The following is a 15,214-nucleotide window of genomic DNA, read 5'->3' as shown; positions in this document are numbered from 1 at the left end:
GTTTTAACAAGTCCTCCAGGTGACTGCGGTGTACCCTGAAGTCTGAGATCTACTGTGCTAAAAAGTTAATAAGGTCATGGATGGTCTGTGAGCCTATAATGAAATCTCATGTTGGATTTGCCTTCTAGCCCTATTTCTCTGAAGACCTAATAAAGGAGAAACGTTAGCTGTCACCAGGCAAGACAGCTTACAGTACAAATGACCTTGGTAAACTGTAACTGGACTGGTGAGACTGGAAAAGATTGGAGGCAGAAATGGCAACCCACTCCAGTATTCTTGCCTGGGAAATCCCATGGACAGAGGAGCCTGGTGCGTTACAGTCCATGGGCTCACAAAGAGTCAGACACAACGGAGGGACACTGCAGGCATATGCAAGCACGTTCCCAACAGCCTTATCAGCTTATCACGAGGTTCTAACTTTTGGATGAAGATCAAATGCCCCATGACCTTCAGCCAGATTATGCATACTGGAAAAGGCATCCTTTAAAGGGCTGTATCTATCCCAGATAAAAGGACCATTACCAGGGCTGTATCTATCCCAGATAAAAGGACCATTACCAGGTGCTCTTAACTAGCTCATGCACAGTGAAACTAAAGCGACTTGTCTCTTGAATTCTTGTTTCTCACTTAAGAACAGCCTCTGCTTTGAACTGGTCTAGAGTAAGGACTGCTGACCCCAAAACGTAGACCCACACTAGGATGAGAAGACAACAGCAATGGTAGGCAGCTGACCCAACCATCTGGACCTGTAAGATCAACCCCACTAATTTAATTGAACTGTTTACCAAATGTGTGTCTATCAACATTGAAAGTTATTGTTTTACTTCTAACGATACTGTTGCCCTTAATGTTTAGGATGGTAAGAAAATTCTCAAGTGAAGTCGTCACAGAGAATTATGAATTATCTTAACCACTTGTGACATGTTTCACTGCAAGTCTACTGCTAAAATTTTATAATTATAAAATTTTAAAATAAAGTTGTAATTCAGTATAGTTGGTAAAATGTATAGCCTACAGACACTTTTCCATTAGAAAAAAGAAAGACTGGGAAAAACTCTAAGCACCTGTGGAAAGCCACAGCCGGGAGCCTCTAGGTACGTACCATGGTTCTTGTGGCTGATTGTGTCCCTGCTCTGTGCATGTGGGGCTATTCCAGAAGACACTGGTTCTCACATTGGACTCAGAGCATTACGTCAGGGCAGTCCTCACTTCTAAGCATCTGACTTGCTCCCTCGCACCTCAACAGTCACTTGGCAGGAGAGAAGGTGGGCAGAGAATGGCCCTGGCCTAAGTAAGTGCTTGTTCTGGAGGTACGAGCCGGCTGCTGCTGTGGTGTCCTGGCCCCTTATCCTTCTGAGTGAAGCCCACGCCAAGTGAGGCCAATTACATGAGTATAAAACGTCTAACTGGATCTAAGACCATCTACAGCGGTCAGTGTAATTCCTTTCTGCCTTTCGTATTGCTTTTGCCATGAGCTATAACCTCAGAAGACAGTACTTGCTGTTCTTTACTACCAACACACTTACTTACATATACTGTAATATTTACTCTTGCTGTGTTTTCTTTGCTTTTTTCTGTTTCTCTGAGTTTCTACCTGGAATAGTTTTCCTTCTGCCTGAAAAAATCCCTTCAGTGATTTTTAATGCAAGTCTGTTGATAACATGTATCTTTCAGTTTCTGGTGGTCTAAAACCTTTATCTAAACTTCATTTTTAAAAATCCAGGTATAATAGAAATGCTCAGACCTTAGGAATAGCATTCAGTTTTGACTATTACTTAAAGACTCAGAAAACTTCCAACACTCCAGAAAGTCCTTTCAAGCTGCTTCCCTTCCCCTGACAAAGCAATCACTCTTCTGATTTCTACCACCAGAGGTTAATTTTGCCTGTTGTAGAATTTCGTATAGTTGGGATCATACACCATACATTTTTTTGTGTCCAGTGACGTAATAGCACAATGTTTCTGAGATTCATCAATATGGATATAGGGTCTTATAGAATAGTATCCACTGTACAAATATAACACTGATTATCAATTCTCCTATTGATGGGTATCTGATTCCAGGTTTTTGGCTGTTACAAATACAGCTGCCGTGAACATTTTTAAACAAGTATCTTTGGACATAGTTTTCATGGTGTTTCTCTGGTGGCTCAGACAGTAAAGAATCCGCCTGCAATGCAGGAGACCTGGGTTCAATCTCTGGGTCAGGAAGATCCCCTGGAGAATGGAATGGCTACTCACTCCGGTATTCCTGCCTGGAGAATCAGAGGAGCATGGACTTGCAAAGAGTTAGACATGACTGAGTGACTAACACTTTCACTTTTGATTAAGTACCTGGCAGTAAAATTACTGGATCATATATGCTTAGCTTTTTAATAAGCTATCAGACTGTCTTCCAAATAACTGTACCGTTTTACATTCTCACTAGCGACGTATCAGCGTTCAGGTTGCTCCACATCACCTTGAAAATCTGTATTATCAACCTTTTCCATTTCAGCCCTTCTAACTGTTTCTTGCTTCAATTTTTTTTTTTTTTAAATAAAGAGTGTAGCTGTATCTGCTTTCCTTTTTTCTTGTTTGTATGATGTATTTTTCATCTTTGTATTTTCAACCTTTCTGTGTCCTAATATTTGAAGAGTTTCTCTTATAAGCAGCATATAGTTCTAGATTTTAAAAAAATCCATTCCATACAAAACGCTTTAATTATAAATCTTTTCTGAAGCTAATTAATGATATACTTATCTACTATTTTACTATCTGTGGTCTATTTTTATGTACTTTTTACCTGTCTCAATTTTCTTTGGATTAATCAAATGTTTTACATTATTTCATTTTCCTTCCACTGAATTACATTTTAAAACCATTTTTAATAGTTAGCCTGGAACTTAAAACACACATTCTTTCTGACTACAGTCCACTGCAAACTTTCTTTTATGACTTGGCCGATACCAATTAAAACTCAGAACTTTTAAACTCCATTTATTTCTCTGCCGTCGTTTGTTACTGTTACCATGAATTTTAGTTACATATAAAGGTGAAGCTCCTCAGGGGAGTGCAGTTATCCTTTTGTACAATTAGTCTTCATTTATATTTTCTTTCCAGTGTTGTTCTTTCCCTCTGGCATGTCCATATTTCTGTCTGGGATCATTTTTCTGAAGAACTCCCTTTAATTTTACTTCAGTGCAAGCCTACTGGTGCCAAGGTCTCTGAATTTTTATTGAACACATATCTATTTCATTTTAATTTCTAAAGAATATTTTTGCTGGAAAAGAATTCTAGGTTTGCAGTTTTCTTTTTTAGTACCTTAAAGATGTCATTACATTGGCTTCTGGTTTCATCATTTCCACTGAGAAGCTGTCAGTTTTATTGCTGCTCCTTTTGAAAGGCACTGTGGTGGATTAAAGACAGGCCCCAGTCTCTGCACTGCCAGCAGGTGAGGGACATCTCCCTTGCCCTGGGCTTGCTCTGACGGGTGGAACTCGTGAAAGCGCTGCTGCCCAGCTCTCTGCATGGACGCTAAAAGGCCTGGATGCTTTTGCTCTCAGTCTCTTGGAGCCCTGAGACACCAGGCAGAAAGGTCCAGCTTCTCTGCTGGAGAGTCTGCTTGGAGAGAGACAACATATAGCTGTGCCCCATCTATTCCCGTCACTCCACATTTCTTTGGTGGCCAGCCCCAGGTGAGTCTCCGTATGTCTGTCGTTGCATGGATGATTCCAAGTCAGATCAGAAGGAGGTCCAGCTCAGGTTGCAGGGTCTTGAGCAAGTAATAGTTTTGTTTTAAGCCACTCAATTCTGGCCTAATTAAGCGAAAAAGATAACTGAAAACAATATCTGGTATCAAGAATAGAGTGCTGCCATAACAGAAACTTAGAGCATGCTGACAGCAGTCTGGGGAATGGGTTGAGGCTATTGTTGAAGAAGCAGCAATAAGAACATTAATGCAGGTTGGAAGAGCATTGAGGAAACTGCTCCTGGAGGCTGGAGGAGAGGCGTCATCATCTACTGGCAAAACAAACAGTGAGGCTCTATCTGGAATATAGGAAAATACCTAACGATGTTGTGGATCTGGCTAGGGAGGCTTTGAGGAAGAAGGCTGGAAGTGACAAATGGTTTTTTAAACATCACCCATAAAAAAGCATTAAAAGAAGAGAAGTAAACAAGGAACTGCACAGTTTTCAAGCAGAATTTAGAGAAAATGCTTCCAAACTGGGACTTGCAGGGTTAGAAAATGAAACTTCCTCGTCTCAATTACTAGCTTCTCCAGTCAGCACAAAGTTTTGACAAAAAAGAAATCAAATCCAGATGCTACCAGTAAAACTATGGCCTCAGGATCAAGATCACATCAAAAACACAGCACTAAGACCCTCTGTTACTACCACCTCAGAAAGATCTGCATCTTGATTTAAGTCTCTCGGACGGTCAGACAAAAGGCATCTAAGAATCTTAAAGGTATTGTCCTGGACTCATGTTTGAAGCAGACAGGGGCCTTCTTGAAGAGATCTGTGGGCGTGGCTTTTGCCTCTTCCAGTGGCTTGTAATCTGAAAGTCCACAGAGTTTTACAAAGTTGTGCCAAGGATACACAGGCAGCAGGCTGAGGAAGCTCTTCAGCTGCAGATACAGGACACCTCTAAGGAGAAGGAACGGCAGCCTAGAGAGAAGAGCTGAGAGAAGGAACAGGAAACCACCCCCACGGGACCAAAACAGGCCCTACTCAAGGAGTATTTCCTACCCTGGAATTGGGGGAACTGGTGACAACTGGCCATGTGAATTTCAGAGCCGCCACGGAGCAGTGACGGCTGTCTGCACGTCCTCTCCTTTAAACGGACGTGACTGCCCTTCCCTACCATACTGCCACGGTCACACTGGAGGCTGAGTAGACTCTTTTAATCACTGTTATATCACCTCTTCAATATCATATAATGATAAGTGGATAGATTCTTAACCATAAAGTAAGAAAACAAAGTTTTGCAAATATTCTGTTTCATGACTTCAGAGAAAAGATATTTCAAGATATGGTTCCCACCCATGATCCAAACTACCAAATATTCTTTATCACCAGAAGATGAACCTTTGACTTATTTCTTATACCTGGATTCCGAAGTTCTTAGTAGCATCACCTGAATCTATTCATGGTAGCCTAAAAATGAGAAAACTGACCACATAAATTTAAGCACAGAAAGTAAACAAAGCAGCAAAAAAGGATAGTAACCACGTAATGGAAAAAGTCACAGAAAAATGATTAAAATATTCTGTGTGGGGTTGTTTCATGTTATCCTTTTAGTTACCAAGTGCTAAATAACTAACTGAAGAGGTTAGGGCCACTTAATGGCAAATAATTGGGAAAAATTACAAAGTGGGCAACAGTTTATAGCTTTCCTATAGAGCGACTTACCTTTTCCAAAACTTTGGCAATTCGGGTGCCAATTTGTTCAAGTGACTGTTGTGGATATTGGTCTTTGCCAAGATTTTGCAATACCTGGTACAGGGAGGGAGATGACAGATTAGAGGAATGAAAATGAGGGAGGTCTGCCGACGCTGCTGACATGGGGCTGGGCCCTGCGCCGTGGGTGCAGACTGATCTCTGGGGGCGCCCGCTCTGGGCCTTGGTAAGGCATTTTGTGGAACACACACTGAAGGCTATCACATCCCCTCAGCCCTCTCTCACTTAACAAAGGTTATAGGCAAGAAAACACATTCATTACAGCATTACAAAAAGTAGAGTACATGAAGAAAACAAAAGCGCTTGTAATCGTGTCACCCAGACACAACCACTGTTGGTATCTCTTATGTATCTTTCAGATACTTTTCTATGTACACATATATCGTTATTCTCACAGACTGTATACTATGAGATCACACTGTAAACTATCACCTACATTTTCGCACAATACAGTCAAAAAATTTCTTCATGTCAATAAATATATTTCTCATGCATCTTTCTTAATGGCTCTTATTGTATACTAGCTTATATCTACACCAAAACTTATTTAACACATCCTCTACTGTTGGATATGTGGGGCATGTTTTCTCATTATTCTTCTGGGTACACTCTTTGCTAGATATATGCTGGGCCTGCCCTCCTCCCCTCCCTTAAGAATGTCAGCAGGAGAATTAACTGTCCCAAATATTTCTCACAAAGAGCCTCTGTCCAGTGACAAGCAGAATGCTACCCATCTGGAAGAATGAATCAGAATTATAATTTCCTGGTCATTAAAAAAGCATACGTTCAGTCACAGGGCCTGAAAGAAATCAGGCTTTTCCTAAAGCCATCTAGACAACAGTCATCTGAAAAAGGCAAAAAAACCCTGGCCTGGTCACTTGCGCTTTCGCTATCAGCTGCATCATAACTGTACGGCAAAAACTACAGACCCGCTGAATACAGCTGACGCTCACCTCTGTTAGCTGGCTCTCCCCCGTGTAGTGGAGGCTGGCTCGGTTGGAAACCCCCTGCAAGTGGTCCAGGGTGTGCATGCTCGTGGGGAGATTGCCATTGCAAACAGGTTCCATCGCTGGCTGCTGAATTGGAGTGGCAAAGTCTATGTGTTCTGTGATGCTGCAAATTAGAAAGGACCACCTTAGCCATACAAAAGTTAAGTGGGTGGGGACAAAGTCGTAATCATTTGCTGACCATAACTGCCATATATAAACAGAACTGTCTGGAACCACAGAATCTCAAAATGCAAGAGATTTCAGGAGATATTTAGTCTGGTCTCTCACTTGATAGGTACAAGGACTCCAGAGCCTGGTAATGACGGTTAGTTGAATGTGTGAGTAGAGGTTGTCCCCTAGGTCAGAGCAGCAGTGTGGGATCTGAGTCCTGAACTCAGTCTTTTCTCAAGCTGCCTTCTCTCTACGCAACAGGCGTCTGATTTCCTCACTGCTGTTGGCCACTTTTTCTCACTGGGGAGGTTTTAAACCAGGTAGGTTTTCTTCTAGGGTTTCTTTTCCAGGGTACAGACAGTGATAAACAACCAGAAGTGGTTCCTGTCTTTCATTTTCCCTCTGTGCACAGAGGCATACTTGTCCCCACAGGAAAAGCTCCCTAAAGTTTAGACCGTAAACGTTACACATATCCGTGAAGCACTTCCCTTCACGGTTCCAAAGTGGTCATTTTCCTGCTATATACTGGCCAAATGTTTTACACTATCATATATACTGATGTGGCAATTTGACACTGGCAAATTTTGCTTCTAGCTACTTAGGAGTTGACCATATATTAATATGCAAACACTCATTATTTATTCAGAGCCTATCACATGTCAGATATCAGAGTTATAATAATTAACAAAACATACCCAGTTCCCACTGTTATGATGCTCACTGTCTTGTGTTAGTCAGTTACTACAGATGTGATGAGTTATAAAAGATAAAAACATAGTACAGTGTCAGTTTCCTAGAGGGGGTGTACATTTCCTCTGTGCCGAGAGAGGAAGGAGGCAGCTAATGAAGGATTTCCTGAGGAGGAAAGGTGTTAAGACCAGAAGGAGGAATAGGAATTAAGCAGGTCGGGAGAAGATGCTGAGAACACCACCACAGGCAAAGGCAGCACCACGTGTGAAGGCCTGGCAGGAGGGAGCGCAGAGCTGAAGATGGAAGGACACGTGGGGAGCAGATCATGAAGGGCTCTGTGGGCCACTGTGAACAGCAATATTTACATGTTGTTAGAGCATTTTAAGAATTATTTGACTTCCATCTGAGGAACAATTCTGAATACTATGGAGAGAATGGATTGAGGAGATGCAAGAATGAATAAAGCAGCAACAGGGATGAAGAAAAGCAAGTAGTTTTGAAAAATACTCAAAGGGTAAAAGTGACAAGAACCACTAACGGACTGGACTGGAGGGTAAGGGTAACTCCTAGATTTCTGGCCTACGCACTTCCGGGAGCTATTTACTAAGAACAAGAAATAGAAAACAAACAGAACAAAGATTTTAGGGGGCATGGAGAATGGACAAGAAAATGATGAGTTTAGTTTTTCTGAGCTTGAGGTGCTGGAGAGAGATCTAGGCAGAGAGGCCAGCTGGAGAGACAACTTGAGGGATTTGAAGAAAGGTCTGGTCTGGAGATTCAGATCAGGGAGTTGTCAACATATCAGTGACAGAAGTTTTGGGGATAGAGCACTCTACCTAGGAGTGATTTTTAAAATAAGGTTTAGTGGTAAAGCTTGAGGAACTGCAATGCTTACAAGGTAAAAAAAAAAAAAAACAAAGGAGGGAGGGGGCAACAAAAGAGAAAGAGCAACCAGGGAGGAAAAAGCAGTTACCATAGAGGCAACCTTGCCTGCTTGTGTCTTGGTAGGTGCTCACAGATCTGGATTTGCTCTGGCTCCCTTTTCAAGCACACGATGTCAGTGAGGTTTTGTGCTTTAATGGAGAGAGATCCAGTCTTTAATTTAAACCAAGTCATCTGTGACTAGATAGATAGCTTACAAAGTATGGGAGAAGGCAGAGAGAAGAGGGTACACAACTGTATCAGGACCGTGAGCTGAGTCCATCCATGGTATCCTCTGAACCACCAACCCCAGGAAGGATGACTCTTCGGTAGCTGCTGACAAAGGGCATCCCTAAAGTCAGCTGGGGCCCAGTGTGATCACTGGTACACAAATGCCATGAAAGAAGGAGAGCTTTAAGATACTCACTCAATGTTTTTTGAAGAAACTGCAAGCCAGGTACTCACGATGGCTGTCAGCTCCACCCAGCGGAGCTTGAGGCACTCGTCCGGGCTGGGCCACCCCAGACTCTGGTAGTCACGCTTTTTTCCTGGAAGGAAAGTACATCATCTGTTAGCACAATGGCAAAGACCCAAAGACACATATAGTGTCTTATGCCCTGGTGATTACTTCACTCAGAATGGTGTATTGGAGGTGCCAGTCATCCTTCTAGTCTAGAATTTCTACCACTTAGAGAACTAACAAAAGTCTTGTCATTCACAGCAACAAGAATAACTATCATCGTTGAGGAAAGCCTTGTTTTCAAAGATGATGAAGTAAAAATGAACGAGTCCTTCACTGGATTTAAGACTGAGATGAGGGTTAGAAAACTCTTCAGTGTTAACATTTTACCAAACTTAATTTTCACCTTTCTACATTTTGATTCTATAAAGACAACTCTAAGTCAGGAGAAGCATAGGTCTCTAAAGCAGGTTTCTTAACCGGGCACCACCAACACTGTGAGCGTTGTCCTGTGCCCTGGAGGATGTCTCACAGCATCCCCAGCCTCTACACCACAGATGTCAGCAGGACCTTCCCTGAGACAGGACAACCAAAAGCGTCCCCAGATATCGGTGAGTGTTCCCTGGGAGGACAAAGTCACTCCTGGGAGAGAGCCCCTGTTGTAAAGAAAAGCAGTAGGATACAGAATGATGATGACAACGAAAGGTTATCATTTATTTCCAGTGCGCTTACTGTGTTGTACGTTCAGGTCCTGTGCTAAATGCTTTTCATCTGTAACCTCGGGAGGCAGGTCTTAATCCTTGTTTCTCCAATGAGAACATGGAGGCTCAGAGAAATCAAGTGACCTGCCCAGGGTCACCTGGCTACTAGGGCAGCACTGTGAGTCAGATCCAGGTCTGTTTCACTACAACGTGCGCGCGGCCAGTCATGCTGTTTAAAGCTTTCCTGGGCTTTGAAGGCTCTGCTTACTGATACCCTTCAAAGGTACCACCTTTTGGGTGTAGGCTCTTTACTTGGATAAAGCCCCTAAGAAAAGAGCAGAACTCAGTCTTATCTGGGAAGGATTCTTCTGAAGAAATTCCAATGGAATGGACAGGAAGGAGATTTTGGTAATGTATTAACTCTTTCTATACTGTAGGAATTTACCAATAATAGAAAACTTTTAAGATAGAGGCAGGGCTTTAGACTTAGATTTTAATAAAAGAGAAAAAAAAGTTTGGAAGAGTTTCAAATGAACCCTGTTTAAATAAATAACAAAATTAAACCATAAATTTCACAATAAAACTTACTTTTTCTTTCTGTGTAAGAAATTCGCTTGGAAAGTATTTTATTGTCGTTCAGTCATGTTTGGCTCTTTGCAGCCCCATGGACTGCAGCATGCCAGGTTTCCCTGTCCTTCACCATCTCCCAGAGTTTGATCAAACTCATGTCCATTGAGTTAGTGAGGCCATATTTATTGAGCAGCTATTATAGGGGACTGGGAACTGTATTAAGACACTAGGGATTCAGAGAGGAATAATAAAAGGGCCTGCCTTTGAGCTCAGTCTAGTGAGGAAGGTAGACATGAATTATTAGAACACAACAGGATGAGAGCCACAGTGAAGGCAGAGGACAGCTGTACAGAGGAGAGAGAGACGGATGCTGCCGGAAGGTACCGAGGAAGTGATGGCACTGGAGCTGGAGGCTGAGTGACGTGTCAGCGCCGCTGCGGTGGCGGAGTGCATCCTAGGTGGGGGGAAGAGCACGTGCAAAGACGAGGAGGTAGAACGAGCATGACTGGTTCAGGGGTGGTGCTGCAGGGGACACAGAGGCTGGGTTGTAAATGCCCTGCGTGCCAGCCTGGAAGGTGTGGTCTTTATGCTGCAGGCACTGGGGAGCCTTTGAGCCCATCTCTCGCCACACTGTTCACAAGGATATCATAAGACACTCTGTTAAGTGCTTTGCTTAAATCCAGTTATGTTATATATATGGCACTTCCCTGGTCTTCTAGTCTAGTAGACCTCACCAAAGTGGGAAATGAAGTAAATTATACATTATTAGTTTTATTAATTCTTAGAAAATCTACAATGACCCTTAATGATCTCTGAGACTCTTCCCCCATGGGCTCACCAAGGACTGGTTTAATAATTTGCTTTACCACTATGTCAGGATTTATCACAAATCTTATCACTTGGCAGTGGACAGAATCTATACTTGGTTGAAAACTGGGATACTGAACCTCTCCAGTCTTCTCTTACCTCTTCCACGCTATAGAACTTTGGACATGAGTGAAAGTGAGTAGTTTTATGATCTTATTTGCGAGTATATTCAGTGCCCTACCCACCCCACCTATTTGAATCCACTTAAAATTGCCTAAGTGCTCGCCTATCCTCTCAACCACACTGAGTTTTAATTGTCACTTTTATAAGAAATTTTTAGTTTTTGTTTGTAAAAGTAATATTGGCTTATTTTAAGAAATTTAAAAAATGGAAAAAACATAAAAAATGAAAATCACCTGTAGCCCCATTAGCACCCAGGGATGATCATTTATGACGTTTTAGTGTAAAACTGAGGTATCTTCTATATATGCTACTTTATAAAGTGCTTTTGTTCACTTACTAAATTACAGACATCTTAGTTGCACAGTACAGGGCAAGAATATGCTGTAGTTTATTTAGGCAACTGTCATCATTTAGGTACTTTTAAAATTTTTATTATAAGCAGCATGATGATCAGTATCTTTATACGTCTATCTGTTGCACTTATAAGATTATTTAGGGTAAATTACTAGAAGTAGAGCTGTTGGTATATTTAAAATTTTTCTGATATATCTAGTCAAACTATCCCAAAATTCATTTTATTAAATCTCACTGTGTATTACACAAAGACAATCTGACAAGGAGAAATGGCATGTTACATTTTATGTCTGCATTTCGTTGCTCGAGAGGCTAAACATTTTACCATGCTGAGCGGCCGTGTGTGTGTGTGTGTGTGTGTGTGTGTGTGTTATGTGTATGTGGTGAAATGCCTATGTTTTGTGCACATATTTTACTGAAATGCTGTATTTTTTCTATCGATTTGGAGGCTCTCTTTAAATGACACTGATATCCTTTGCTTATCAAGTATTCTGTAAAAATATATAAATATTCTGCAAAAAAAATACTGTTTCAACTCTTTGTCTATTTTGTAGTGTCTTCTGATGCCAGAATTACTTTTTTCTTTTTCTCTGTGCTTTCACCTTAAAGTATATAACTATCCATTTAAATTTTCCTCTTTAGTATTTTTTGTCAAGTCTCAGATCATTCTGAGATTTAGCTAAGATTACCTCATTCCTTATATTTTATTATGTGTTCTCTGCTTTCAGCTTTAGTAAATACAATTTAAATTAGACACATTTTCATGAAGTTATCTTGAATTGTCAAATGTAACACTGTGAAAATATCCTTTTAAAAAAAGGATAAAAAAAAATTAAAGAGAATTTTTTTCTTTTTTTTTTAAAAAGAAATTCTATCACCACTGTTTCACTGCTGGAAAAGAAAGTCAACTGGACTCATGGCAATGGCCCTGAACCTGGAGTCCAAAGACACACTTTGGGATAACTATGAACCCTAAAAGTACATGCCAAATTTTGATGTAAATGCATTTTTTTCCCTGGGGAGTAGTTCCAAAGCATTATCTAATACTTAAAGGGCTATCTAACACATAAAAAATTACTAGATAGTTAGTATATATCGAGCCCTATGTGTTCAGTTCATTTAAAGCACTTTATATGTATAACCTTACAGAATACACACAACCACTCTATAAGACAGATGCAATTATCCCCATTTTATAGATAAGAAAAATGAGGCAAAGGAACTAAATAGCAAAACTGGTGTCTGAACCCAGGGAGTCTATCTCAAACCCCAAGTTTTGTTTATATATTAAACTAAGCTGTCAAGTTAAGAATTAATAGAGTATTTAAGTTCAAGATGGTAAGAACGTAAGCCAAATTAATGTTTAAATTTACAAACTTTTTATACCAATGACTGGCTTCCTGTTCACTTGGCTCAATTACCTTTTCATGTGATCTACTTGTAGTCACGAACACACCCTTTGTGAGAACTGAAACAGTGAAATCTGAAAGAAGAAACTGGCATATTAAACATTCCAATCTACCTTGTGGCCCAGGAGATGCCACCTTTGGGCCAGTGATCTCCAGGTTTCCTTGGTTACGATGTACATTTTCTGCCTGACTTGATTCTACCTTTTTCCCAGAAGTTTTCTTATGATCTCCTTTGGGTTTCTTTACACGTTTGACCTGGAATGTGATCTGGGAAATGAAAACATGTTAGGGACAAATGAGATCAATTTTCATGTCTGCCTGTGGCTGTGTGTATTGGTGGCTTTAAGAATAACCAGTCCCAATGCAACACTGTAAAGCAATTATCCTCCAATTAAAAAACAAAAATAACAACCAGTCCCGTGTAAGAGTTAAGTTCTTCTCTTCAGTTTAATTCTTAAAGGTCCAGATGAAAAATGTTTAGTGAAATAAAATAACCTAGCCTTAAAGGATACAGAGGAAACTAAAACTTAAGATGTTTGAACTGGGCTGCTCCAACCCTGCAGGCTTTGAGCCTGGCTTCACACCCTTTCCTCTAAAAGCCAGCAACACCTAAGGCACGTGAAAAGCTTCCAGCAGTACAGTTCCCATGTGAAGGCTGACTAGGGCACGGAGTCGAGCGCCACACACCCAGCAGATTACACTCGGCAAAGAAGGAGCACCGCCCCCTACCCACTCTCAAGCACCTGGGCCACAAATGGGTAAGAACTGAGTTGGCAAACTCTTACCCATTCTGTTGCTTCATCATCTTCACTTCTGCAGTCTCCATAGCAAGAACTTCTGGCCACTCCATCCTGGGGGCCTTTCTTCAGCACTCGTATGCCCTGCAAGTCCAGACGCCGTCCCTTCATCTCCAGGGCTCCTCCAAAGCCTTCCAGGGGCCATGCCTGTTGAAATTCATCCACCAAGGCCAATATCTCTTCTGACATTTTTGTTTCATCTGAATTCTCCATCTCATCAGAACCATTGCTTTCCTCAACCACTGTACCTGAAATTCAAGTGCCAGCACGTTATTAAAAGTTACGCAGACATTCAAGTACTTGAGTGACTCCAACCTTGCTTTCTGAGAAAAGTTTTGGCTCTGCTTAGAGGCACTTCTGTAGTCCATTTTCATAAAAATGCCATTCAACATCTTCAGAATTCATAATATAATCATTTTTGTCATCCAGCTTTTATAAAAAACTGGATTGAGAAGAACGGCAGAAGCTAGATGGTAGGCAGTCATATACTGTCACTAGTGAGCATGAAGATGGCTATTTTATGTGTATTTTTGGCGGGGGTGGGGGGGCGGGGAAGGACCAGCTTGCTCTAGATATAAGATATAGATGGCAAAGATGAAGTTTATTATGATATATTATTTAATATATAGGATTCTTCAAGCTTTATTCAAATTGAAATATAGTTCTTAAGACCATACAACCTAATTACCTTAACTGAACAATGATTTGTTTAGTGGAAAATTATCCTAATTCCACATGAAGGCTTTCATTTTCACTAATGGCTAATAAGATATAACAATTTGCTAGTGTAATTTTTTCCTAAAATGGTTATCAAGATATTTATTATATTGCTAACATTTCTTATGTGAAGACTCCCATGGACGTTTCTCAGTGCAATGGCCTAGTAAAAATTCTCTCTCCTGAGCAGTGTGTTTCCATTATTATACACTGTAGGGTTACACAACCTTACAAGCTCTCCTCTATGCCTAACTAGAAAGAAAGCTTAGGGCGAAATTAGTCTGAGTTTCTTTACAGAATGCTTTCCTTTTTAAATTTTTTTTTGCTTTCCTTTTTTTAAAAAACAAATTCTTTACTACTTAACTTTTGCCATTTTGAATAAATGGCTGAGTCTTACACTGTGCTCTGTGACAGTTCTTTCTGCTCCTTCTAAGAAGTATACAGGGTACAAAAACAAATAACAAAATGGAATGCTTCCTACTATGATGTGCGCCCAGTGGACAACCTGAGAGCTAGGGGTTGATGGCTCACAGCAGTCTATGCTATGCCAGTACCGCAAAAATCTGCAACTGGTCATCCGGCTTGTCAGTAATTTAGAACATGGCATCCATAAGGCCAAGGTCAGGAGTCTCAACGGTTTCAGCAGACCTATAACCACAGTGAGTAGCCCGCCTCAGAAATGCAGTTTCGGCCTCTGAGAAGGCTGAGAAAGCAGGCTGATTCCCGTGACTAGAAACAACCTAAAGCTTTGAGCCCCTCCCACAGAAGGTCTGCAGTGTCGCTCTCGGCTCCCCAGTGGCATCTGTCTCCCATCCCACCTTCCGGAACAGAAAGTGGACGGTGGGCGGGGCTGTTGCCAAGCTGAGGAGCACCACTAGAAATCTCTGTCATTTCTTTCTTTGAAAAGCTATACGGCTCTTCCCTTTGTTAACAAGTGACTACAAAATCTATTGCTGCCCTTTCAAGTAACTTTCTTTTAAGTTTTCTGAACCAATATGATGGTTT

General features: G+C 41.1%; 1 protein-coding gene across 2 annotated transcripts in view; it reads right to left on the bottom strand.

The window, feature by feature from the left end:
• TTC17 (tetratricopeptide repeat domain 17) overlaps positions 1-15,214 on the bottom strand; it is a 112,118-nt gene that overhangs the window by 19,554 nt on the left and 77,350 nt on the right. For both annotated transcript variants that reach the window (XM_043482709.1, XM_043482710.1), the window contains 5 exons: positions 13,481-13,740; positions 12,809-12,962; positions 8,639-8,759; positions 6,394-6,553; positions 5,393-5,476 (listed from right to left, as the gene is read on the bottom strand). In XM_043482709.1, coding sequence (XP_043338644.1) covers positions 5,393-5,476; positions 6,394-6,553; positions 8,639-8,759; positions 12,809-12,962; positions 13,481-13,740 — 779 coding nt within the window. The remainder of the gene's footprint in view (positions 1-5,392; positions 5,477-6,393; positions 6,554-8,638; positions 8,760-12,808; positions 12,963-13,480; positions 13,741-15,214) is intronic.

The sequence above is a fragment of the Cervus canadensis genome, chromosome 11, assembly GCF_019320065.1.
Source record: "Cervus canadensis isolate Bull #8, Minnesota chromosome 11, ASM1932006v1, whole genome shotgun sequence".
In the NCBI taxonomy this organism is placed as follows: domain Eukaryota; kingdom Metazoa; phylum Chordata; class Mammalia; order Artiodactyla; family Cervidae; genus Cervus; species Cervus canadensis.
Note: the sequence above shows the minus strand (reverse complement) of the source record. Positions and strands in the feature narration are given on the sequence as shown.